General features: G+C 29.9%; 2 protein-coding genes across 9 annotated transcripts in view; one reads left to right on the forward strand and one right to left on the reverse strand.

Annotated features, from left to right (window-relative positions):
• Positions 1-12,559, reverse strand: part of LOC127290388 (protein 4.1 homolog) — a 48,386-nt gene extending 35,827 nt beyond the window's left edge. For 3 of the 4 annotated variants that reach the window (XM_051318898.1, XM_051318899.1, XM_051318896.1), the window contains exons 1-7: positions 12,354-12,559; positions 9,782-9,955; positions 9,526-9,673; positions 8,772-9,066; positions 8,067-8,405; positions 7,680-7,852; positions 6,014-6,153 (exon numbers count right to left, since the gene is read on the reverse strand). In XM_051318898.1, coding sequence (XP_051174855.1) covers positions 6,014-6,153; positions 7,680-7,852; positions 8,067-8,405; positions 8,772-9,066; positions 9,526-9,673; positions 9,782-9,940 — 1,254 coding nt within the window. In that variant the 5' untranslated portion in view covers positions 9,941-9,955; positions 12,354-12,559. The remainder of the gene's footprint in view (positions 1-6,013; positions 6,154-7,679; positions 7,853-8,066; positions 8,406-8,771; positions 9,067-9,525; positions 9,674-9,781; positions 9,956-12,353) is intronic. The other variant, XM_051318897.1, reaches the window with a different exon arrangement.
• Positions 12,560-13,234: 675 nt separating this feature from the next.
• Positions 13,235-21,370, forward strand: LOC127290400 (UDP-glucose 4-epimerase). 5 transcript variants are annotated; one of them, XM_051318926.1, is made up of 8 exons: positions 18,170-18,252; positions 18,491-18,578; positions 18,817-18,948; positions 19,494-19,612; positions 19,680-19,970; positions 20,060-20,240; positions 20,323-20,607; positions 20,693-21,370. In XM_051318926.1, exons 3-8 carry the CDS (start codon positions 18,819-18,821, stop codon positions 20,758-20,760), a joined length of 1,074 nt encoding a protein of 357 aa, XP_051174883.1. In that variant the 5' UTR covers positions 18,170-18,252; positions 18,491-18,578; positions 18,817-18,818; the 3' UTR covers positions 20,761-21,370. The 5 variants fall into 5 exon arrangements, with proteins under 5 accessions (XP_051174886.1, XP_051174883.1, XP_051174884.1 ...); XM_051318927.1 differs by having other exon boundaries at positions 18,173-18,191; XM_051318929.1 differs by lacking the exons at positions 18,491-18,578; positions 18,817-18,948 and adding an exon at positions 13,235-13,242 and having other exon boundaries at positions 18,170-18,191.
• The last annotated feature ends 2,351 nt before the right edge of the window (positions 21,371-23,721 follow it).

Genomic DNA, 23,721 nt, shown 5'->3' on the forward strand with positions numbered 1-23,721 from the left:
ATTAACCTAAAAATTTTTTTTTTAAATTATTCGTAAAATGTCAAAATGTAATAAATTTTAGTTAATTGTCTAGAAAATTTTTAAATATTTTTTAATTAAGGCCAGGTGCAACTCGTCAAATGTAAACAAACATGAAAATGTACGTAATTATTGACAAATTTGCGACAGCCTTTTTTTAAATAGAAAATAAAAATTGTTCTTTCTCTATGTGAAAATGGAAAATTCATATATAAAACTACAGCCTGACACCTTATTTGACTAATAATATGAATAATATTAATAATTATAATAAAATGAAAATTACACTGAAACAACAATTTTCTTAAGCGAAAAAAAAACCATTTGAGTATATCTGAGGCACGGACGTTGAGAACCTAGGTGGGAGAAATAGTGTGGAAAGGGGTAAAAGACCTAGTTTTTGTCCTCTGGTGGGGGTATAATTTCAGAAATTTACCCTTTCCAAGATGTGACCGTCCAATCGCTCAACTCTTTCTCCCACCTAGGTTCACAACGTCCGTGCCTCAGATATACTCAAATGGTTTTTTTTTCGCTTTAGAAAATTGTTGTTTCAGTGTAATTTTCATTTTATTATAATTATTAATATTTTTTATATTATTAGTCAAATACGGTGTCAGGCTGTAGTTTTATATATGAATTTTCCATTTTCACATAGAGAAAGAACAATTTTTATTTTCTATTTAAAAAAAGGCTGTCGCAAATTTGTCAATAATTACGTACATTTTCATGTTTGTTTACATTTGACGAGTTGCACCTGGCCTTAAGAGGGAAAACAACATTAGGAGGTTGAAAAAATCGATTTTTTTATTGCATAAATCGTTAGGTTAACTATATTGAAGAATACGCTCTCAAAGTTTTAAAGTGAAATTCGCATTTCTTTACATTTTATAAGCGTAGAACTGAGCGCTAACCGAATACAGTGGAACCTCGATTACTCGTACTTTTTTGTGCCTTTCCGAATTTAAAAATTTAATTTTTATATTCTTTTTCATTTTTAAAATTCCATCATTCAAATTTCGCTAAAAAACGAATTGATTCAATTTTTCAAAGCAAATTAACAAAATTTATTTTAAAGAAATCTTAAAAAATTAGTTTTTTATTTCATTAATGTTTTTATATTTTAATTATTATGGGTCTAATTGAGTAAAAAAAATTGTGAAAAAAAAGTATTTCTTTTATTATCTTTCGAGATATTTGCATTAAAAAATTAGTGCAACTTTTTTTCAATTACTCATAACTTTTTCACTTTTAGTCCTAGAAAAAAGTTTCCTAAACGTTTTTTGCTCAAAAAATATTGAAGTTTAAGAAAAAAAATAATTTTGAAAAATTAAAATTTTTTAATTTATTTATTTATTGAAAAAATAAAATTTGTTTTTAATTTGTAAACTTATTATCGGGCTCCGTTTACTTAGCGGTGGTTTCCTACCTTCTCGGCACTGTATTTTTTAGTCTTTCTCTAAATAATATTTTATAATTAATTTTCGATTTTAAGGTCGTTTTTAGTAATACTTAATATTCTTTTTTTGACACAGAATTAGATGACCTTTCAAATAGACCCATAACGTCAACCAAAAAACGTAGTATAGAAGGAAACGGAGGATAGACCCCTCAATCTCACGTGGAATTGGTCATATATTTTACATAATAATTAACACGCAATTTTAGATGGTTAAAAGTACCGAATTGGATCAAATTGATCCCAATATTTGAATCAAATTATATTTTGATCCAAATATTGGAATCAATTCGTTGCAATTCAATACTTTCAAATTAACAGTGAGGTTAATCGATTCATTTCAATGCAAGAAATAAGGTTGGGGTTTTGAGCATTTTCATGGACCTATACTACAAATTAAAAGTCAGTACATCATATGAAAGTAGATTAAAAATATTTAATATTAACCTGTCAAAATAACCTTTTTCCCGTGCAACTCAATTTTAAAATTCAAATTTTCAGATAAATAAATAAAATTTTTGTAAAATAATTGTCAAAAATTAGTTATACGGATATCAAATTTTATTTTTAGGAATTATAAGATTTTTCTAAGAAAAGGTCACAACGACCCACACAGCACCGAAAGTTTCCTAAACCTGTATTAAAGCTGTGCGTGCCAAGTTGGAAAAATTTACCGTAAAGCTTAGCACAGTTTGTGTAAATATGTAAATGTCCGCAATTGAGTAAATGTTTAGCGCAAAACTGTACTGAATCTTTAAATTACATATTTGGTACAGGTTTAGCGTAAAACTGTACTGAATCTTTAAATTACATATTTGGTACAGGTTTAGCGTAAAAGTTGCCTGAACATTTAAAATAAATCTTTTGTAAAGTTTTATCATAAAATTTGCTTAAAAATTAAAATTAAATCTTTATTACAGTTTTAGTGTAGAAATTGTCTATAAATAATAACAATTAATAACAATAATAACAATCTATAACAATTATACAAACAAATTTAAATTTGTTTGTATAATTGTTTTGGAAAATGCAAAATTTTAATAAATATATTTGTGTACACTGTATTTGAAGTTTCATTTAATTATACCTTTTCTAATTAGTTATTTTTTTGTTTATTTCAATTGTCTGCATCATTTACAGTTAACAATTTCTCAATATCAAAAATTTAACGAAAATGTAATGAACACTTTTGTAGTTTAATTTCGCACTAAATATTTAATAAAGCTTTAATTTAAATTTATAGACAATTTCTACACTAAAACTGTAATAAAGATTTAATTTTAATTTTTAAGCAAATTTTATGATAAAACTTTACAAAAGATTTATTTTAAATGTTCAGGCAACTTTTACGCTAAACCTGTACCAAATATGTAATTTAAAGATTCAGTACAGTTTTACGCTAAACCTGTACCAAATATGTAATTTAAAGATTCAGTACAGTTTTGCGCTAAACCTGTACTAAATATGTAATTTAAAGATTCAGTACAGTTTTACGCTAAACCTGTACTAAATACGTAATTTAAAGATTCAGTACAGTTTTACGCTAAACATTTACTCAATTGCGGACATTTACATATTTACACAACCTGTGCTAAGCTTTACGGTAAATTTTTCCAACTTGGCACGCACAGCTTTAATACAGGTTTAGGAAACTTTCGGTGCTGTGTGGGGACTTTGGATGAAATATAATGGATTGATATATAAAATAAATAAGAAATGTGTATTCTTTTATTTGATAAAAATGAAGGAAGTTATGATTTTTTAAAATTTAACGTCATCAAAGGCAGTGTATTTTTGAAAGTATCGGCGATATGTAAAATAATGTTTTTATTAAATCCGGAAATGCTGGGGCAAGAATTTCCGAAACGGCCTATAGAGTGAGTGCTCCTTATACTATTTCATGCCTATAACGGAAGCAATAAAAAAGTTGAAATTAAATTTAAAAAGTGAGTTTTCTTAAAGATGCACACTTTAGATTTTTATTTTTTTTGCACTGCAGTCTCAGGGTGTCTAACAAGGATTGAGAAAAAAATTCCCTGACTTTTCCCTGAATCCTCCCTGATATTTTTTGATTTTTGCCTGACCTTTTAATAACCTTATTTCTGCTTTTTTTGGACAAAAATATGGTTACTGACATATTTAACAATAAATTAATTTCTAATGGTAGTAACAAATGGTAATAAAAACCATTCAAGTTTTATTAGATTAACAAATTTTTAAATTTCCAAAAAAATTTAATTTTTGTAGAAATTTACAGAAATTTTCCTGACTTTGAATGAAATTTTCTGAAATTCCCTGACATTTCCCTGACCAACAAAATTCCCTGACTTTTCTCTGACTTTCCGAGTCAGAGCGTTAGACACCCTGAGTCTCTAATGACTGAAGAATTTTTCCCCTATCTGCGCAAAAGTGGTGTTTTTAGTTTTTAAATTACTATTTTTTAGTTTTATCATACATTTGTTTTTTTAATTTTCAAAAATACGTACATTAAATCTTTGCGTCCAGCTTAAAAATTGTAAATATTAATTTAAAAACTAAAAACACCCCTTTTACAGACAGGGAATCAAAGATTGCAGTGCAAAAAAAAATTAAAAACCTAAAGTGTCCTTCTTTGAGAAAACTCACTATTTAATTTAATTTCAACTCTTTCAACTTTTTTGTTGCTTCTGTTATAGGTAGGTACGTTATTTTTGTGCACATATTTGAAAAATTTGAGAAAAAGTGAACAAATTTTATATACAGCATAATTTGTTATTCATTAGAACAATAGATAAAAAAAAATTTCAAAAATACACTGCCTTTGATGACGTTAAATTTTTAAAAATAATTTAACTTTTTTCATTTTTATCAAATAAAAAAATACGTATTTTCTTTATTTTTCATATAGATTTCGAAAAAAAATTTCCCGTGGAATGCCCCATACCTATATATGTGTGTGTAAGTGTGTTAAAGATAAGGAATATTAAGTAACAAAACGATGGTTTGAATCAGTAACAGTATTGCATGTAAATATGACACATACACAATGCAACAATACATCCTAATTCGCATTCCATATACGAAATAAGTTTATCACTTTTATGTAGTTTCTTTGTATAAAAAAGAAAAAAATGTTTTTTTGTTTTTTTTTAAATTATGAACAATACGTCAAAAATGTAAACAGAAAAACCCTTAAGGGTATGTGGGAACCTCCCACGTGACATACTATGGGAAAATGTGTTTTGGTAGTATACATTTCACTCTAAAATGAGAAAAGATTTCTGTCTAAAATTTTGAGGGATGATAGATTAGGGTACAAGGAATCTCGCTGTTCTCCGAAAAATACATAATTTTGAGTTAAATTATTAAAAAATGATGTTTAAAAAGTTTAATTTTTAAACGAAAATGAAAAGAAACATGGCGTCGCATACACAGTCGTTGCTTGAGTGTCAGTGCTCCAGTAAACAGCGCCAATTTGAGCGAGTGGCCGCTGAATGAACTATGATAAAACACATTATTTTCCCAAGAAGCACGTAATATAACCTCAATATCAAGGTAATATTACATGTAAGATTCGTAATATAACGTTGTAATATTACAGTAATCTTACAGTGATCTTAAAATACCCGCCTCAAGGTAATATTACCGGTAATGTTACTGTAATATTACGCGCTAATATTAAGGTAATATTACAGTAATATTGCAGTAATATTATACCGTAATATTAAGGTGATATTACAAGAGAATATTACAGTAATATTATGGGAACATTTCTTTACGAAAAAATCTACCCATCCAGGGAATCGAACCCCGAACTCAAAGCACACGAGTCCAGAGTTTTACCAACAAGCCAAATTGACTTATAATATATTTACGTTTTTTATGCTTTATGAATAACTCAAATCAGTCTGTAATATTACTGTAATATTACTGTAATATTACTGTTAATATTACAGTAATATTCCCGGTAATATTACCTTGAGGCGGACATTTTAAGATCACTGTAAGATTACTGTAATATTACAGCGTTATATTACGAATCTCACGTGTAATATTACCTTGATATTAAGGATATATGAGTCGCCGGAAAGTAAAACCACACATAAAATTTTGACTCCCATTGAATTAACATGGCCGTCAGAATTTTATGTGTGGTTTTACTTTCCGGCGACTCATATTACGTGCTTCTTGGGTTACTATTTATCGTTTTATTTTTATTATTTTCGCGTTAAGTTATAGTAAATGAGAAGAATAGCGAGATTTCTTGTACCAAACTAAATTATTTTTCCAAAATTTTAACCCGAAATCATTTTTTATTTCAGAGAAAGTTTCAAACCACAAAAAATGTCCTTTGCCCACATACCCTTAAACTGAAATTAAGAATATATTCTTAATGCGAAATTAAATTGATTGAAATATAGGACATCAGGAGAAAGAGGAGAGAGGGATGGAAATCTAACGATATTATCGGTGATATGTCTTTCGATTGGTGCATGATTGATAAACCGGTTTCTCAACTTTAGTATTTAAAGTAAAAACAAGATAGACATAAAACCATACCTTATCTTTTTGCTTCTTGATGGGACTAGGTCGTTGGTCTATATGTTCCATATCGGGAATCGTATCAGGCTCGTAACTCATAGTGTGGCGTTTACTTGGTTCTGAACCATAGGGTTCTAATTGCTTTGAACCACCTAAAGCTGAGCAAAAGGGTCACATTATATTAATACTGAAATTTAAAAGTATTCAGTACTTTAACATATCATAAAAAATTTCTTAAACAGGGTGGCCACTAAAACTGAAAAAAAGTTCCTGGCTACTTCCCGGTTAGTGTTCAATAACTTTTAGTTTTTACTATAAAGTATATTATGTATTAATTTATTGATCTTATTGATAATTTTAGTTGTTTCAATTATTTTAAATCTGCTGATACTTATATATAACAATACATATATAATTTCAAGAAAAAGTTGTAAATTAAAGAGATTTACGATTGTTTTAATTTTTATAAAATAAGTGTGTCAGTCCATTAACATTTTGTCTGAGGACTGTTTAATGTTCCTTAAATGCTATTTTAATCAAAAGTAAAACGTTCATGCTATTTCGTAACCTGAATTTTTTAATTCATTTACTGTAACTTACCAAAAAGATAAGTTTCTCAATTCTGTACGTAGAAATAATTAAATACAAGCACACATAATAAAAGAATAAAAGAAATTTTAACTTAGTAAATTTTTTGGAATTTTTTCAAGTTCATTCAAATTTGATGTATTTATTAAGTTCAAGTCCTACAATAATTAACCTTTAAAAAATTGAGAAATTTAATATCTTCAAAAAATTATATATTTCAAGTCTTAATAACAAATTATTAAAAAAGTTTTAAAATTGTTCCAAGTAAATATAATTAATTTTAATTATTATTTCAAAGTAATATTATTAATAATAAATAAATTGTTTCCACGTAAACATTCCCACAACAGACTTTAGACGAAAGTCAATGAACTGACCGTTCTTAAATGTTAATAAAATCCCGGCTTTTTCCCAGTCAACAAAATTCCAGGCTAATTTCTGGTTTTCCCGGTCAGAGGTGACCCTGTTAAATTACGACATTAACTATCAGAGCCCCACGCATGTTTCCTATAGGTTTGTTTTACACTACCGTGTTCTCTTAACAGAAAGTGACGCGCCGAATCAATATGCCAGGGTGTTCAAAAAGTATGGAAACTTGCAAATATCTCGAAAAGTACGCATTTTCGTGAAAAATATTCAACACAAAAGTTCTTCCTAAGAAAAAGATGTATATTTTTGAACCCAAAGAATTGGTCCCGGGACCCAACAGTGAAAAAATAAGTATCACGAAAATGCGTACTTTTCGAGATACTTGCAGGTTTCTGTACTTTTTGATCACCATGTATTTCGGTACACTTTCTACGGCAACGAAAACGAACCTTTTGATTGTCACAATGGTATTCTAAATACGTCATATATCAGAGACTTTATCTTTATAGTTTAATAACATAGTAAAAAATATATCACGCTGGACCATTTACTTAAAACACTAAAAATTTTCAATTTTTTTCCAATTTTAAAATAAGTAAAAATTACATTTTCAGTATTCAGTCAAATTTTAAAATTTAAATAGATAAGCAAAATTAAGGTCAGCCATAAGAGCGTGATTTTAACAGCTTTTATTTTGTAATTTAAAATAAGAAAAACCAATTTATACCATCCATGCTACGTGATGTGATTCTTCGACCACTAAGAAATCTTTCAAACTTCGGGGGCTGTCTGTCAATAGGCACCTTTTTTGTTTCGTAGTGGGTTCTGCCCGAAAATCGAAAATTTGACCCCAAATGTGGTATCAGTCCCACCTTCTTTACAGGCTCTGGGCTGGTGAGCCTGCATGAAACATCATCATTACAATAGTTTAACAAAAGATTTCATTTTTTTTATAATTTATTAAAAATATTATGGTAAATATTTTATATATTATCTTATTTATATTATTATCAAGCGTTTACCATCATAAAATGCAGTCGTCTTATAAAATTCTTAATTATCGACGAATATAATAAAAAATTAAATATTATAAATATTATTTCACATATCTTACCTAAAGAAAGTATGGTGTTCGACACAAACTTTCCATAATTTTTTAGCTGCTCTATGATTTGCAAGCTTGAAACCAATAGTCGATTCAAATTGCTCAAATTCTCCAGGTCGAATTTTCAGATAAAAGTTGTGTCTTTTATAGGAAATTTTGAGAATTTTGGGCCAAGCAAACCTATTTATTCGCAATTTATCTCTGAAGACGAGAAGACCTGATGAACAAACACCTAGCATAATATCGACACCTTCGGAATCCTTTGCAGGATGCAAATCAACACCATACATTGCTAATTTTTTCGCATTTTCCAAGTAATGGAGTTCTGCTTCCGCTGGTGTTTGACCCCTGAATATATATACACAGAAAGAAAATAAATATCAAATTTTATAAAAATATTTTCAAATCATGGAAAATATGGTAAAAAGCGTAATTTTTTATATACAAGAAATACTAGTCTGTAAAAAAACTTAAATAAAATTTACAACAGTTATATTAAAATTTGGTGAAATGTATTTGACTAAATTATGATGATCTAAAGTTTAGAATTTCTTATATGAAAATTTTGCTTTTTACTATATTTGATATTTATTTTCTTTCCGTGTATGTTTGTATAAGATGAATATAAATATGAGCATTTTTTTCTTATTGTTAGTTAAAAAAGCAGAAGAAGTAAAAATATGCATGTCAACTTGAAAATGAAATAATGCCTACTTGTGAGTTTTATGAAGATCCATTACTTTTTCAACCAGCTCTGGTGTTTGTTTGGGAGCAAACTTAAAATCTTTTAGATATGATCTTCCATGTTCTTCAAGGTCATAATCTCCCAATTCTGATTGTACTAAATAAGACCCGAGAAGAGCGTGAGTAACAAAGGAACATGGCAAGCGACCAGTCATAATGTCATTTCTGATTTGAAGACATAATTGATAACGCGTGATATCTTCTTGCAACTGTGCTGGATCCGGCGGATAAAACTTAACTTCAAAATTAAACTTCCAAGGATCATCTGTAATAAAATTAGAAAAAATATGAAATTATAATTAAAAGATCGAAAAGTGATTCGGCGCAGGTAAATTAATGAATTTTAAAAATTAAGTTAATATAAAACCTGAATTGACATGTATCCCAAAACCTATGATAAATTAAAGTAGACAGTTAAATGTAAATGTTTAATTTTACGTAATTGGAATACTTTGTTCAAATAAAATTGCTTATAAAAAAATGATTACCATTACATTTATTTATTAAACTAGTAATGTAAGTTGTTCGCCATATAAGTCAACATGGTCAGGTAATTTTATGAAGGTTAACTTTTTAAAAACCTTTAATTAACCCTCTTAATTAATTTGAATAAGATATTCACTGTAATGTATAAAGTAAGTCTAAATATTCAAGTATGATTTATACTTTTTATGGATTAATTGGAAATTAATATTATTGTGTGTTAGAAGAGTTTGGTATGTACTTTTTAGAAATTTGGAAATTCTCCGGTCTAGGTCCAGCCAATTTCTTGGATCGTGTTTATCTTCGTAAATGAGACCAAAGTAATCTTTTTCTAAGAGGTTCATACTCTGACATATCTTATCCAAAAGCTCTTGGCCTTTTGCTTTCCTCTGAAAAAATGTAAATAATACAATTCTTAAACTGTTACGCTTCTTTTTTACATATTTAAATAACCCTTGTATTTTATAGTCTCAGAAAAAAATTTTTTGTTGTATTACTTCAATTGAAAAGTCTTTGACAGTGCCATCCAAGAAAGTGATTTTCGTTACAGCCATTTTTCCTCTGTTAACGGGACTTTTATTGGGCGAACTACTCCCTGTTCCATTTTCTGTAGTCACTTCTACTGTTCCGCTACTTGTTTTTCGTTCCTCGGGCATCTTTCAGCTATTACACTAAAACAAATAAATATTAGTATTACTCTGCCGTCCTGGAGTTCAAGTAAAACTAATATATTTAAAGAAATGTCTTTTTAATTAGTGCCATAAAAATACATATCAACTTTTCGAAACAGTAATATTCGTATGTAACGGTCTATTCATTAGCGTCAAAACATTTTTAACATTTTATTTCTCATTAAATAAGCATTTTGTTTAAAATATATGAGTTTTTTAATACAGAATACCAATATTTAAATTAACAAATTGCAACATAAGGAAAATACTCGCGGAAAGCTTACAGCAACCTTTCTATGCAAGATTGACAAATTTGCAAACTGCTATGTAATGTTGCAATTAGTACTATAGTACTTTATTTGCATGGTTCATGTTGATGATCTAATGCCTTCGCCGTGAATGCTATGATGACGTTACTTCAATATAGTATGTACTATGTTTCAGGAAGTTTCGACTTAAACCTCTATATACATTTCGCCTTTAGTTTTACAATGTTTTTATTTCAATATATGTAAGTAAGAGAAAGTAATGATAAACAACCTGTACTTATTAGTGAATATTCAAAATGCAATACATTTTTAAGACAGCTAAATTCAGCACATGCGCATGTAAATAATCAAGTATTAAATTGCAGTAATTAATAAATTCTTTTGCTTAGGAAGCATTTTAACCTTTGAAATCTTTAAAAACACAGAGATTAAACTTTTTAATTCTAAAATTTTCTTTTCTTTGACACGCCTTTCAGAAGCGACTCGGGTACTCTTATTCTTGTGTCAAAGGGCAAATTGTCAATGAGGGTCACATATTTACCACACGCCCACATTGAATATGAAAAAGACTAATAAAACGTATCTATGTGAATCTTCTTCAAACATAAAATTGCAATTTTGTGTACTGAAACAATTATTCAAGAAGGAAAGAAAATTCATTTTCTTTTTTATACCAAAAAAAGAACATTTTTTAAGGGAAAGAGTTTATGTATTACACCCAAGTACATTTGATAATTGTTTGGTCGATAGTCAGATAAAGTATTGCTGAATGTTGTAGATAAATTATCTAAGTTTTTAATTGTTATACATTTGATTTACTTCTGATGTGAAGTAAACCTAAACCTAATCTTTGCTCTAAAAATTAAATTGTGGAATGATATACATATATTTATTTAAAATTATATAACTAATTATTTATAGTTTCGAATTCAATCTTACTTTTTGAGTAAATTGCTTCATTCAAAAATGAACCTGTTAGTATTCTTTTTTTTATATTAAATTAATACGAATGTGCTCTATCTTCCCCTACTCCAAGTATCACATCGATCTGAGGTATTGACTTGGGAAATCACATACGTTAAAGAACGCCCAAATGTTATAGTTATTATTCATGCAAACTTGACGATTGACATATTATTAACTTTTCAGTAAATAATCACTTTTAGTCTTTTTCACATAGTCGCCTCATCTATAATAATATAATCATTCTCCAAGAATATCTTGAATAGATTGCATACAATCACGATTCCGGCACACCTACTTTTCATGCATGAGCCTTCAGTCAATACGCACACATTTACAGAGTTGTAAAGGTGCAATTAGGTAGGTATGTTTTCCATGTTTAGATAATAATGTCACAGTAAATTTCATCTTCTTATAAGTGCCATAACTTTACTTTTCCCATTATTATCAATCATTATGTTTACTGTTCAATAATGGTTCAAATTTTTAAATAGTCCAGAAAATATAATAAACAAACATTTATTCGATTCATTCCCTAAAGTTTCGCTTTCAAATCGTCAAGTATAAAATAAAAACTAGGTAATTAAGTACAATATTATGAAATTAAAATTACATATTGGTTACTTGAATTCAGAAATTCTACATACAATAACGAATTGTTTTAATATTGAATTCTTGTCATAATTATAACCATGTTGATATCACTCAAACTTTCTATTTCATCCATACAATGTGTTATAAACATTGTTAATAGTGTTATGAATTTTGTTCCCATCATAAATTTACTTGCATTTTCAAATGTTTAGTATGTAATAAACTCAATTTATTGTATAACTGTATTTTTTATAAAAATTAAACATTAAGTTTTATTTGGTACAATTTTGACAGTTTTTAGTAACATCAAAATGTTCCTAAAAACTTAATAAGTTTCAAAATAAACCCTACACATGACTATAAAACAATTTTTGTAGACTTATACTGCTTACTTAATCTCTGACAATAATAAAGAAAAATAACAAAAAATTAACCACCCTCAAGCCTTTTGTCACTTTCCGACAACTGTCTAAGTTTGTAGTGGTATTGGATTCGGGTGTGTTATCTTTGACACAAATTTTTTTAATATATCTTAGCTTTACCTCAATTATTTTTTTGTCGTTAAAACTTACCTGCTTACACCGGTAATGATAAATCTATTAACAAAACAATAACTGAAGAAATTCCAATCAAAATTATGTAAAAAAAAAACACTATTCACAAAAGCACTACGTATTTTCTTTTTAGTAAATGGGCAGGGCAATGTAAACCGTAAACAACGTTCCAATTCCACCGACAGTGACGCTCACTTAGTCACTACACAGATCTCCAGAAATTCATCATAAAGTAGAACATCGGAAATGTGGAACGTCTATTGGGTGGAACATCCCCACTTTTACGTTTCACAACTGGCATACTTTAAAGGAGATTCCACAACAAGTTACTTTGATTCTGTTCTGCATTTGCATGTTATATATATATATATAATTTTAACATTATAATATATTTATAACACAGGAAGGTAATATTTCATTTAGATTCTTATAATTACTGATCGGCACATTGCGCGAGCAACAATCAATTCACATGAAATGTAAAGCAGAAGCAAAATAAGTATATCTACAAATGCAAGTTGTTGTGGAACCACCTTCATACCATCGTCAGTAAAAATTTTGCTGGCGGGTTTCCACGGTAAGTTTCAAGAGTACAAGAGATAGACGATCGTTTTGTCTCTCTCCTCAAAAGTTACCATGGAAACCTGTCAACAAAATTTTTCTGGTACGGTATTAGGGTACGGTCACACTATCTCATGCATCTACTGTGCATGCATGCAGAAACATTTGTCCGGTCACACTTCAACAAAATCTAGTAAATGTTTAGTAATTTTCTAGTTACAACCGAAATTTTATGAAAAATTACTAGAAAGTTACTAAACATTCACTAGATTTCGTTGAAGTGTGACCGGCCAAATGTTTCTGCATGCATGCACAATGCATGCATGAGATAGTGTGACCGTACCCTTAGACTCTGTCACGTGTGACGTCAGAGGCCTGGAGGGACAACAAACGGACGACACAATGTTATTCTTATGGGGAAGAAAATTAGTTTCCACTTTCATCAATTTTATTCATACTTTAAACATGGAAAACGCTTGTTGACATCTAATAAAATTAAAATGTGTGTTGATAATTAATTTTGTTAAATATTTGATTCAATTGCATTTATAGATTCTCTGAATTCGAGATAAAATATAAATTTTGAGGTTAGGGGTGTTTGTTTACTAACTTGAAATCTTTTATTGCTGTAGTAATTCCCACTTAAAATATATATTTTATATCTTTTTAATAACATGCATACTGGATATTGTTTAATAATGTTGTTAAAATGTAAAATGTGACGTTACCAAAACATTGATACCTATCGCGAACAAAAAGTTTGGTTTATGTTCCTCTTATCCTTGATTTCCAAGTTTACAATTTTTAATGCAAATGTTTCTCGACGGTGTCAATGCTTTGATGATGTCACTGCGCTTGCAAACCAAGCGTCTATCACGCAACGCAAACATTTAGGAACATATTGGAGAAAGGCCGCAAGGCCTTTCTCCAACCCACACAGCACAACATCTTACACCAGGCCTACAGCAGGCTTACATGTAAGGTTTGTAAGGTAACATCGTAAGCCCATAGTAGACTTACAGTAAACCTAAAATGTCCGCCTTACAGTAAGCTTACATGGTAGGGTCGAGGTAAGCTTACATGGTAGGGTCGAGGTAAGCTTACATGGTAGGGTCGAGGTAAGCTTACACGGTGAGGTCGAGGTAAGCTTACACGGTAAGGTCGAGGTAAGCTTACATGGTAGGGTCGAGGTAAGCTTACATGGTAGGGTCGAGGTAAGCTTACATGGTAGGGTCGAGGTAAGCTTACACGGTAAGGTCGAGGTAAGCTTATGAGTAAAGGCTGTGGTAAGGTTATTATTAAGTTGTAAGGTTGAGGTAAGGTTGTGGTAAGCTTACAAGGTAAGGCAAGTTATATTCAAATAATAATATTAATAATAAATAAATATTCAATAAAAAAATTTTTCTTTTGCCTTATTCTATTTTGGGAACCTATCATTTCGCAGAAAGTTTTGAAAATAAATTTGGGAGGAGTAGGATTCGAACCCGGGACCGAAGTATATACCTAACAACCTAACCAACTGAGCTAAACGGGGAACTGACAATGAGAAAAGTAATCTTGCTTTTAAGGAGTTGATTATCTTCTTGGTTCCACTTTAAAAGTAAGATTACTTTTCTCATTGTCAGTTCCCCGTTTAGCTCAGTTGGTTAGGTTGTTAGGTGTATACTTCGGTCCCGGGTTCGAATCCTACTCCTCCCAAATTTGTTTTCAAAACTTTCTGCGAAATGATAGGTTCCCAAAATAGAATAAGGCAAAAGAAAAATTTTTTTATTGAATATTTATTTATTATTAATATTATTATTTGAATATAACTTGCCTTACCTTGTAAGCTTACCACAACCTTACCTCAACCTTACAACTTAATAATAACCTTACCACAGCCTTTACTCATAAGCTTACCTCGACCTTACCGTGTAAGCTTACCTCGACCCTACCATGTAAGCTTACCTCGACCCTACCATGTAAGCTTACCTCGACCCTACCATGTAAGCTTACTGTAAGGCGGACATTTTTGGTTTACTGTAAGTCTACTATGGGCTTACGATGTTACCTTACAAACCTTACATGTAAGCCTGCTGTAGGCAGGGTTGCACAGTGACGCGTCACTCGAGGTTTTTGACGTATATTACGTAAAAAATGTAATATACGTAAAAAACCTGTAATAAATGTAAAAAAATATGGCGGCGGTCTGGCGATCAATAAAAAATATGTAAACAAATATTAGTATCACAGAAAAGCAACAAATTAATTATTTTAAAACTTTTAAAAAATAAGTATATGGATATGAATCCACAAAATCGAAAACGCCAAGCAATTCCTTGGCAAAGTTTAAAATTTTCACGCTTGAAAACTGATGAAAAAGGAGTAACCAATGCGAAATGTTTATTATGCGACAAAATAGTGCAAAACACTGGTTATGATCGTCTTTTAGGCCATACGTATGTAAACTTTATTATTAACAATCATTTTTAGATTATATGTGTTTCATCAAAAAAAATTTAGTTGCTGACAATCAACAACTTGAATATGATTAAATCCATGCAAAAATTACATAACCTATAATTTAAATAAAGTATACTTATTTCATATATTATTTTACTATATTTAAAATATATGAAATGAAATTCCTTCCAAAAAGAATTTCGCGGCCTTCCACCTCTACGCATTTTATTTTTCGCAATTTGCAATTGTGCCACTCAATTTTATTTTCAGGATCACGGAGTTTAAGCGGCCATTTTGAAAAAGTAAATTACGTAAAAAACTAAGCACGTAAATTACATACGTAATATACATGTAAAAAACCATGTAATTTACGTCAAGTATATTACGTACGCAACCCTGAATATACTTGACGTAAATTACATGGTTTTTTACATGTATATTACGTATGTAATTTACGTGCTTAGTTTTTTACGTAATTTACTTTTTCAAAATGGCCGCTTAAACTCCGTGATCCTGAAAATAAAATTGAGTGGCACAATTGCAAATTGCGAAAAATAAAATGCGTAGAGGTGGAAGGCCGCGAAATTCTTTTTGGAAGGAATTTCATTTCATATATTTTAAATATAGTAAAATAATATATGAAATAAGTATACTTTATTTAAATTATAGGTTATGTAATTTTTGCATGGATTTAATCATATTCAAGTTGTTGATTGTCAGCAACTAAATTTTTTTTGATGAAACACATATAATCTAAAAATGATTGTTAATAATAAAGTTTACATACGTATGGCCTAAAAGACGATCATAACCAGTGTTTTGCACTATTTTGTCGCATAATAAACATTTCGCATTGGTTACTCCTTTTTCATCAGTTTTCAAGCGTGAAAATTTTAAACTTTGCCAAGGAATTGCTTGGCGTTTTCGATTTTGTGGATTCATATCCATATACTTATTTTTTAAAAGTTTTAAAATAATTAATTTGTTGCTTTTCTGTGATACTAATATTTGTTTACATATTTTTTATTGATCGCCAGACCGCCGCCATATTTTTTTACATTTATTACAGGTTTTTTACGTATATTACATTTTTTACGTAATATACGTCAAAAACCTCGAGTGACGCGTCACTGTGCAACCCTGAGTATATTACGTACGCAACCCTGGCTGTAGGCCTAGTGTAAGATGTTGTGCTGTGTGGGAATAGGATCCTAAACTCTTGCGTTGCGTATGCATTGCGTCGGTTGCTATTGGCAACCAATGCTAAAATCAACGCGTCAGTCACGCAACGCAAAAGTTTAGATTCCTATTGGAGAAAGGCCTTTTAAGGCGCCGTCCCATGAAAGCATGAAACGACAGCGTGAAAGCGGAAGCATGAGAACGAAAGAGATAGTGAGATATCTTCATCTCTTTCGTTCTCATGCTGTGACCTAAAAGACTAGAAACAGGAGGTCAAACTACGGTGGTGGAGGTGAGTCAGATTGTGACAAAAAAAGAGGAGTAGAGTTTCTTCCTCCGATACCTAAAATTATTTTACTGCGTAGACAAACCTTGCTCTCTTCTGGCATTGCTTTTTTGAAGGCAAGGGCAAATCCGTTAAGGCCTAAGCACAACTGAGTCGGGTACGCAAGTCGGATACAGGATATGTAAGTTCCCGCAACTGTCTTTAATTGTGCGTTGAAAAACGGTTGCGCGAAACATTGGCGGATCCGTTTTTTCAACGCACAATTAAAGACAGTTTCGGGAACTTACATATCCCGTATCCAACTTGCGTACCCGACTTAGTTGTGCTTAGGCCATTATGTATACGTTTTGTGATTATAGGAGCGGGGCTGTAGGGGTAAGGTACGAAAGCCTGTACGGCTAACGAGCGTCTCGGACGCAAGTGGCGGTGTTTCGTACCACAAGTGGCACGAAGTCTGTCCAACTTGTGGCAAGTTCGTTAGTTCGTGCCACTTGTTGTTTTGAAGGGTCATTCACAAATATAACAATTCCGTTGGATCCTGTTGCTGTCTATTTCGTCAGTGCTTTTCATTTCAAGTATAATTTCATCCGGACAAGTCCGTTTACTGTTTTTGAATAAAAATGAATTTGTTATTTTTTAATTGAAAATACATGTAAAAGATTACATTTCAGTGTAAACAAATGATATTGACATCTTTATTAATCTTAAATATTCATAAAAATATACTTTTGATTTTAAAAAATAAAATCCTCTTCATGTATTTTAAATTAAAAAATGACAACATAACCAAAAAATCTTATTTTTATTCTAAACTAAGAAAAATTAAAAAATCTAAGAAAAAACTTTCGCTTAATTCTTAGTGGAATCCTTAGTTTATTAATATGTATATTTACGTTTGGAAGGAGTATTTATGTGTGAACTATAAAAAGTTTGTTCGATGACATTTACTAATATGCTAATATTACTAATATCTTATAAAATTTATTTCTTCTTCTTCACATGAAATTGAAATGGAAAGCACTGACGAAATAGATAGCAACAGGATCCAACGGAATTGTCATATTTGTGAATGACCCTTCAAAAAATCCACTTTCCACAAGTGGCACGAACTAACGAACTTGCCACAAGTTGGACGGACTTCGTACCACTTGTGGTACGAAACACCGCCACTTGCGTCCGAGACGCTCGTGAGCCGTACAGGCTTCCGTAGAAGCCGGATGCGCAGTAGATTTCCGCGCAAGAAACTCGTCGACGTTAAGCCCATTTAGAATGTCAACTTTTGACTCACTGCACCCTTTGTAGAAACAGGCAAGTTTGATCTTCTCTTTCTAGTCTTCTTGGCTGTGACCGTACCCTTATATATATATATATATATATCATTAATATGTGTGAGTAGCCCAAACCTCCCAAACTATTGTTTGTAGAAAAAAGAGAAGTAGAAATACAATGGTATTTAGAGAAATAAATTTTAGAATTGTAAAACCAAATTTAAATAAAATGATGATAAATTGGTTTTTATTAATTATATGTACAATTAATGATGAACATATATACTGTATACAATGTCAATAAAAAATGTGGAAAGTTTTTTTTTTTTTTTTTTTTTTTGATATTGTTATCATGTATATACGTTATGAATTGAATAACACTTTATTTATTTTTTAAATTCGTTTACATTAATACATAGATGTTACGTAATGAAGAAACACTGATAAATATTTACATTAAGCTGTGAAGAATCAGATTTAGTTACTCTGAAATCGCTTTCTGAAGAGGTTAGTTATCAATTGTTCTTGTAATACTACTTATTTCTCTTTCTCTATTTATTTATAGCTATATATATATATTTTTATCATAGATTTATTACAAATGTGCTAATATTATTTTCTATAATTTTTAAATTGTTTAGAATATTTCATCTAATGGTTATATCGAAGAAGCGATTTTAAAAATTTAATAAAACATTTTTTAAATTACTATTTACTTCATAAAGTTTGTTATTGCAAATAATAGAAATGTCAAGCGCAAAATGGAACGTTTTGGTGACGGGGGGTGCTGGTTATATTGGGTCTCACACTGTTTTGGAACTTCTTAATTCGGATTTTCAGGTGGTGGTAATAGACAACCTTAGCAATTCTTTTAAAGGTGAGATAAATACTGGAACTTTAAAATGAAGCAAGCTTATTTGGAAAAATAGAATTTATTTAAATATTTAAAGTTTCTAGGACTATAATCATTAATATTATAATCTTTTATTAATTTATTAAAACTTGATACATACTAATATTTTATAGTTGCCAAATAACAATCTAAATAAAAAAAATTAAAGACTATTTTATGTTCAATTGACGTGGAATTTGCCAACAAAGCAAACATTACGTATGTAGATATTGGCTTTCAATTGAGCACTATTGTTGTTGGAAAACGTCCTTCTGTTATTATTTGAGTTTTATTATTACGTATTTAACCGTATTCTTTATCTCTAATTTTTGTAAAGTTCTAACATTTTTTTAAGTGCAAGTTGTAAAATAATTTGTGACTAACATGCGCATATGTTAGAGATTTGTTATCTATTATTTGAAATCGTTATTTCGTAGATAATAGCATTCTTTAGATGTTTTAATTTAGAAATATTTTTCACGGTAATGATGTTAGATTAAAAAGTTTTATTTTCTGTCCTGTTGATTTAGATAAAGCTGTGGAGAAACCGGAATGCCTTTTGCGTATTGAGAAATTAACTAAAAAACAAGTGACATTTATAAATTGTGATATTACAGACAAACACAATTTAAACGAAATTTTTAAGAAGGTAGTTAAAATAAAGTACTGCGATGTAATAAAAGAAATAATTATTGTACAACCTTTGTTGATTTCAGTATAATTTTCATTGTGTAATTCATTTTGCCGCCCTGAAAGCAGTGGGAGAATCTTGTGAAATTCCTTTGGAATATTATAAAATCAATGTTGGTGGAACACTAAATTTGTTAGAAGTGATGAATGAAAATTGTGTTAAATGTTTGATTTATTCAAGCAGTGCTACTATTTATGGTGTACCTGAAAAATTACCTCTAGTCGAAAACATGAAAATAGGAGACTGCACTAATCCATATGGAAAAACTAAGTTTGTAGTAGAAGAAATTTTACAAGATCTCTGCAACTCTAATAAGGTTTTCTAATATTTTTTCTAAAACCTTCAGATATTTTTTATTTATTAATCCAAGAGTTGTCTTTAAAGTAATGTTTTAATTTCTTGTAGACATGGTCCGTTATATCATTAAGGTACTTCAACCCAGTTGGTGCTCATCCTTCGGGAATTATAGGAGAAGATCCAAATGGAATACCAAATAATCTTATGCCTTACATTGCTCAAGTCGCTGTTGGAAAAAGGGATACCCTTTACGTTTATGGCGATGATTATGATACCCCTGATGGAACTGGTAAGTTCTGATATGTCAAAAATGAAAAAATTAACATACTTTTATTACGCAAAATTATTATTTCATGTGTATTTATGGATAGGAGTACGAGACTACATCCATATTATGGATTTAGCAAGTGGTCACGTTAAAGCTCTTATATATTTAAAAGAAAAAGAATGTCAACGTTTTATGGCAATAAACTTAGGCACCGGAAAAGGCTATTCTGTTTTGGAAATTATTCGAGCCTTTGAAAACGCTTCAGGCAAAAAAATTTCTTACAGAATTGTGGAACGTAGACCTGGAGATATTTCTGCTAGTTATGCAGATGCAAGTTTGGCAAACTCGGAATTACACTGGCACGCTACAAGAAACATTAACGATATGTGTTAGTTAATTGCTAGAAATTTAAAAACTAACCTATCAATAAGTTCTTTGGTAATTATTATTTACTTAGACTTTGTCTCTTCCAGGTACTGACACATGGAATTGGCAACAGAATAATCCAAATGGTTACAAGACTATAGAATCGAAATTTTAATTTAATCCTAAAATAGAGCATTTAAACCACGGTGGTTTTCAGTTACCAAAGGAAAAACCAAATCAAACAAAAAGACTTACGTGCAGAATTAATTGCTTCATAATTTTACGTCATTCAACTTTGCATTTATAAAAAGATTCCTCTCACTATTTTGATAATAACAAATAATCGCGTTGTTGCAGTATTACAATAGAAACACTTTTACGAATAGTCCAATATACTACAAATGTGGAAAGCCAGTAATTATTTTATGAGTGCCAAAGTTCATTTCTGCAGTAACATTCACTCTCATTGAGTGCATTCCTTTTTCACGAGTGGCATTACTATGTTTTTCCAATTTTCGAAAGAAGGTCCACTTGATTTATATTATTATTTTTTAAATTAAAAAAACTTAACATTCCATTCAATAATCATAACAATATATCGCTGCTCGAATAGCAATCATCGTTATTGTGGAATGAAAATGGCAATGTCTTCAAATTATTTCAAGGTGAAATTTGCATTCCAGGAGATGATCATGCAGCGTACAAAAATTATAGATATGCCATATTTGCGAGTGTTTTTGTATTAAGCTTAAGCACAAAAATAAAGCTGATAAATATACATATTAGCTGTATGTTAACTAATATTAACTGCTATCCCTATCTAATAACAATCGATCTTTTCTCCATGCAGTGCGCATGGGTTTCTTAACATTCTTCCAATAAATTTTTCCTAATTTATAGATAAGTAATAATAAGTTTAGAATTCCATCGCGATCAATTATAATTAACGGAAACGATTATACATACACGAAGAAAAACTAATTGTTTCAATTAAAAACGAATTGCTAATAAACATACAATTTTAATGTCAGGGAAAAAAAGATTTGTTGCAACAAACCATTTGTGTTAGATCTGAATATAATCCGGTCTTCAATTTAACAATCCTTTCCAGCGTGTAAATTACGATTGTTTGCATAAATTTTAAGCACTTTAAAAATAGCTGCCAATTCGTTTACTTAATTTTAAGAATTTTTTTCGCAAAATCTGAAAAATAGTATGTGTCCTGAATTTTTTAAATATCTTCCTCAAATGAAATTGTCGAACCTAAGTGTATTAGAATTTTATTTTTAAAGAACTATTTAATGCATTAACAAAAAGCGACATAAATTTAAAATAATAAATAAAATCCTAATATACTTAGGTTCGAAAATTTAATTTGAGTGCGGGATATTTAAAAAATTAGACTTTATCCCATATACCTATGTAGTTCCAATATAAAATTGTGCACCAGATAATCGCCATCTTGGATTTTCCCCCACCCAACTTAAACTACTTAATGCCAAATAGCAGAAATGTGGTTCCAGAATAGGTGCAAGTCCAAGTGCCAATCTCATGAGTGCGAAAGAGATAGGCAGTCTATGAGTGCTACGACAACTCTCTTATAGGTCGAAAAAAGCACGCTTATATAAAATGCTTAATAATAAGAAAAAGTTAATAAAACAATATAAAAATATTTTCACTATTGAATTTATTTTTTTTTGTTAATTATATTGCTTCCTAATAAAAAAATATTAATTTACTTAATGTACTTAAGTATGTAAAAAAAATAATAATAATAGGATATTAATAATTTTATTATGTTTATATCATTATTGTTATTATTTATTTATAAAATATATAATCTATTATTATTATTATCAATTTAATATACAATAATAAAACAACTAATCCCTCCAAGATGCGATTTTTTAAATTTATTTACTTAACGAAAAATGTTGGGCCTAATCCCAGACATTGGGCCCAACATTTATGTCATTTTTACTACATGTCTGAACGTAGAATTTCATGGGGATTACGAATTTGATACTGAAAATTAATGGTCTCATTTAAGAAAACCATTTTTTCATTGTAGGGCCCAACATTGGGCTACTGGCCCAATTTTTTGGTATCAAATATGTAGATCTTTTTGTTTGGAACAACTTTTATCTTGAACATTTTTTACGAAAATCCGTACTTTTCGAGATATTTGCAAGTTTTCATACTTTTGGAACACCCTGTATATATTTTTACAAAAATTCGATTCATTTTTTTGAAATATATAGATGTAATACATTCATAGATAATTAATTAATAATAATTTATTGAAAATATTGATAATAATAATAAATAATATATTAATTAATTAATTAATATTATATTGATGATAATAATAATAGATTATAAATATTTTATTTAAAAAATAATTACAATAATGATATAAATATAATAAAATTATTATTATTATTAAATACTTAAGTATATTAAGGAAGTTAGTATTTTTTTATTAGGCAGCAATATAATTAACAAAAAAAAATAAATTCAGTAGTGGAAATATTTTTATATTGGTTTTCTTATTTTTAAGCATTTTATATGAACGCACTTTTTTCGACCTATTAGGCTGCAGTCCCATGGCAGCGTTTTGCGTTGCGTTTTGTCACTAGACCATGAGTGTAAAAGAGATGCAGATATATGTTTGCTATGTTTACACTCAGGGTCTAGTGACAAAACGCAACGCAAAACGCTGCCATGGGACTGCAGCCTTAGGTTATTCAAGTTGGGTGTGGGAAAGCCAAGAATCCAAGATGGATGATGGCTGGTGCACAAACATCCGGCCTATCAGCCTATCAGCATTCTGATGTTTGTGCACCAGCCATCATCCATCTTGGCTTTCCCACACCCAACTTGAATAACCTCATAAGAGAGTTGTCGTAGCGCAAGCGCAGTAGCGTTTAGGTAAGGTCATTGGCAACTCTGCTCAAAAGTCGTTCGCGAACTTGGTTCATGAGATAGAAAAGGACACAAATATATCTCTGTACTTTTCTAACGCATGCATCTTGTTCGCGAACGACATTCGCAAAGCTATTGTGCGTTGGTCCTAATGTTTTAACGAAAAAATCACTTCACTAGAGCAGGGTGTGGTAGTTGTCGAGAATTATGA

Source organism: Leptopilina boulardi, unplaced genomic scaffold (genome assembly GCF_019393585.1).
Source record: "Leptopilina boulardi isolate dan_hultmark-lab unplaced genomic scaffold, ZJU_Lbou_2.1 LbouV2_64, whole genome shotgun sequence".
Lineage (NCBI taxonomy): Eukaryota > Metazoa > Arthropoda > Insecta > Hymenoptera > Figitidae > Leptopilina > Leptopilina boulardi.

What these genes read in the sequence shown, in the direction of transcription:
- LOC127290400 (XM_051318926.1), top strand. Translation starts at nt 18,819, where the DNA reads ATGTCAAGCGCAAAATGGAACGTTTTGGTGACGGGGGGTGCTGGTTAT. An exon ending in TAAACGAAATTTTTAAGAAG is followed by an intron (nt 19,613 to 19,679) that starts GTAGTTAAAATA and finishes TGTTGATTTCAG; the next exon opens with TATAATTTTCATTGTGTAAT. An exon ending in AAGAAACATTAACGATATGT is followed by an intron (nt 20,608 to 20,692) that starts GTTAGTTAATTG and finishes TGTCTCTTCCAG; the next exon opens with GTACTGACACATGGAATTGG.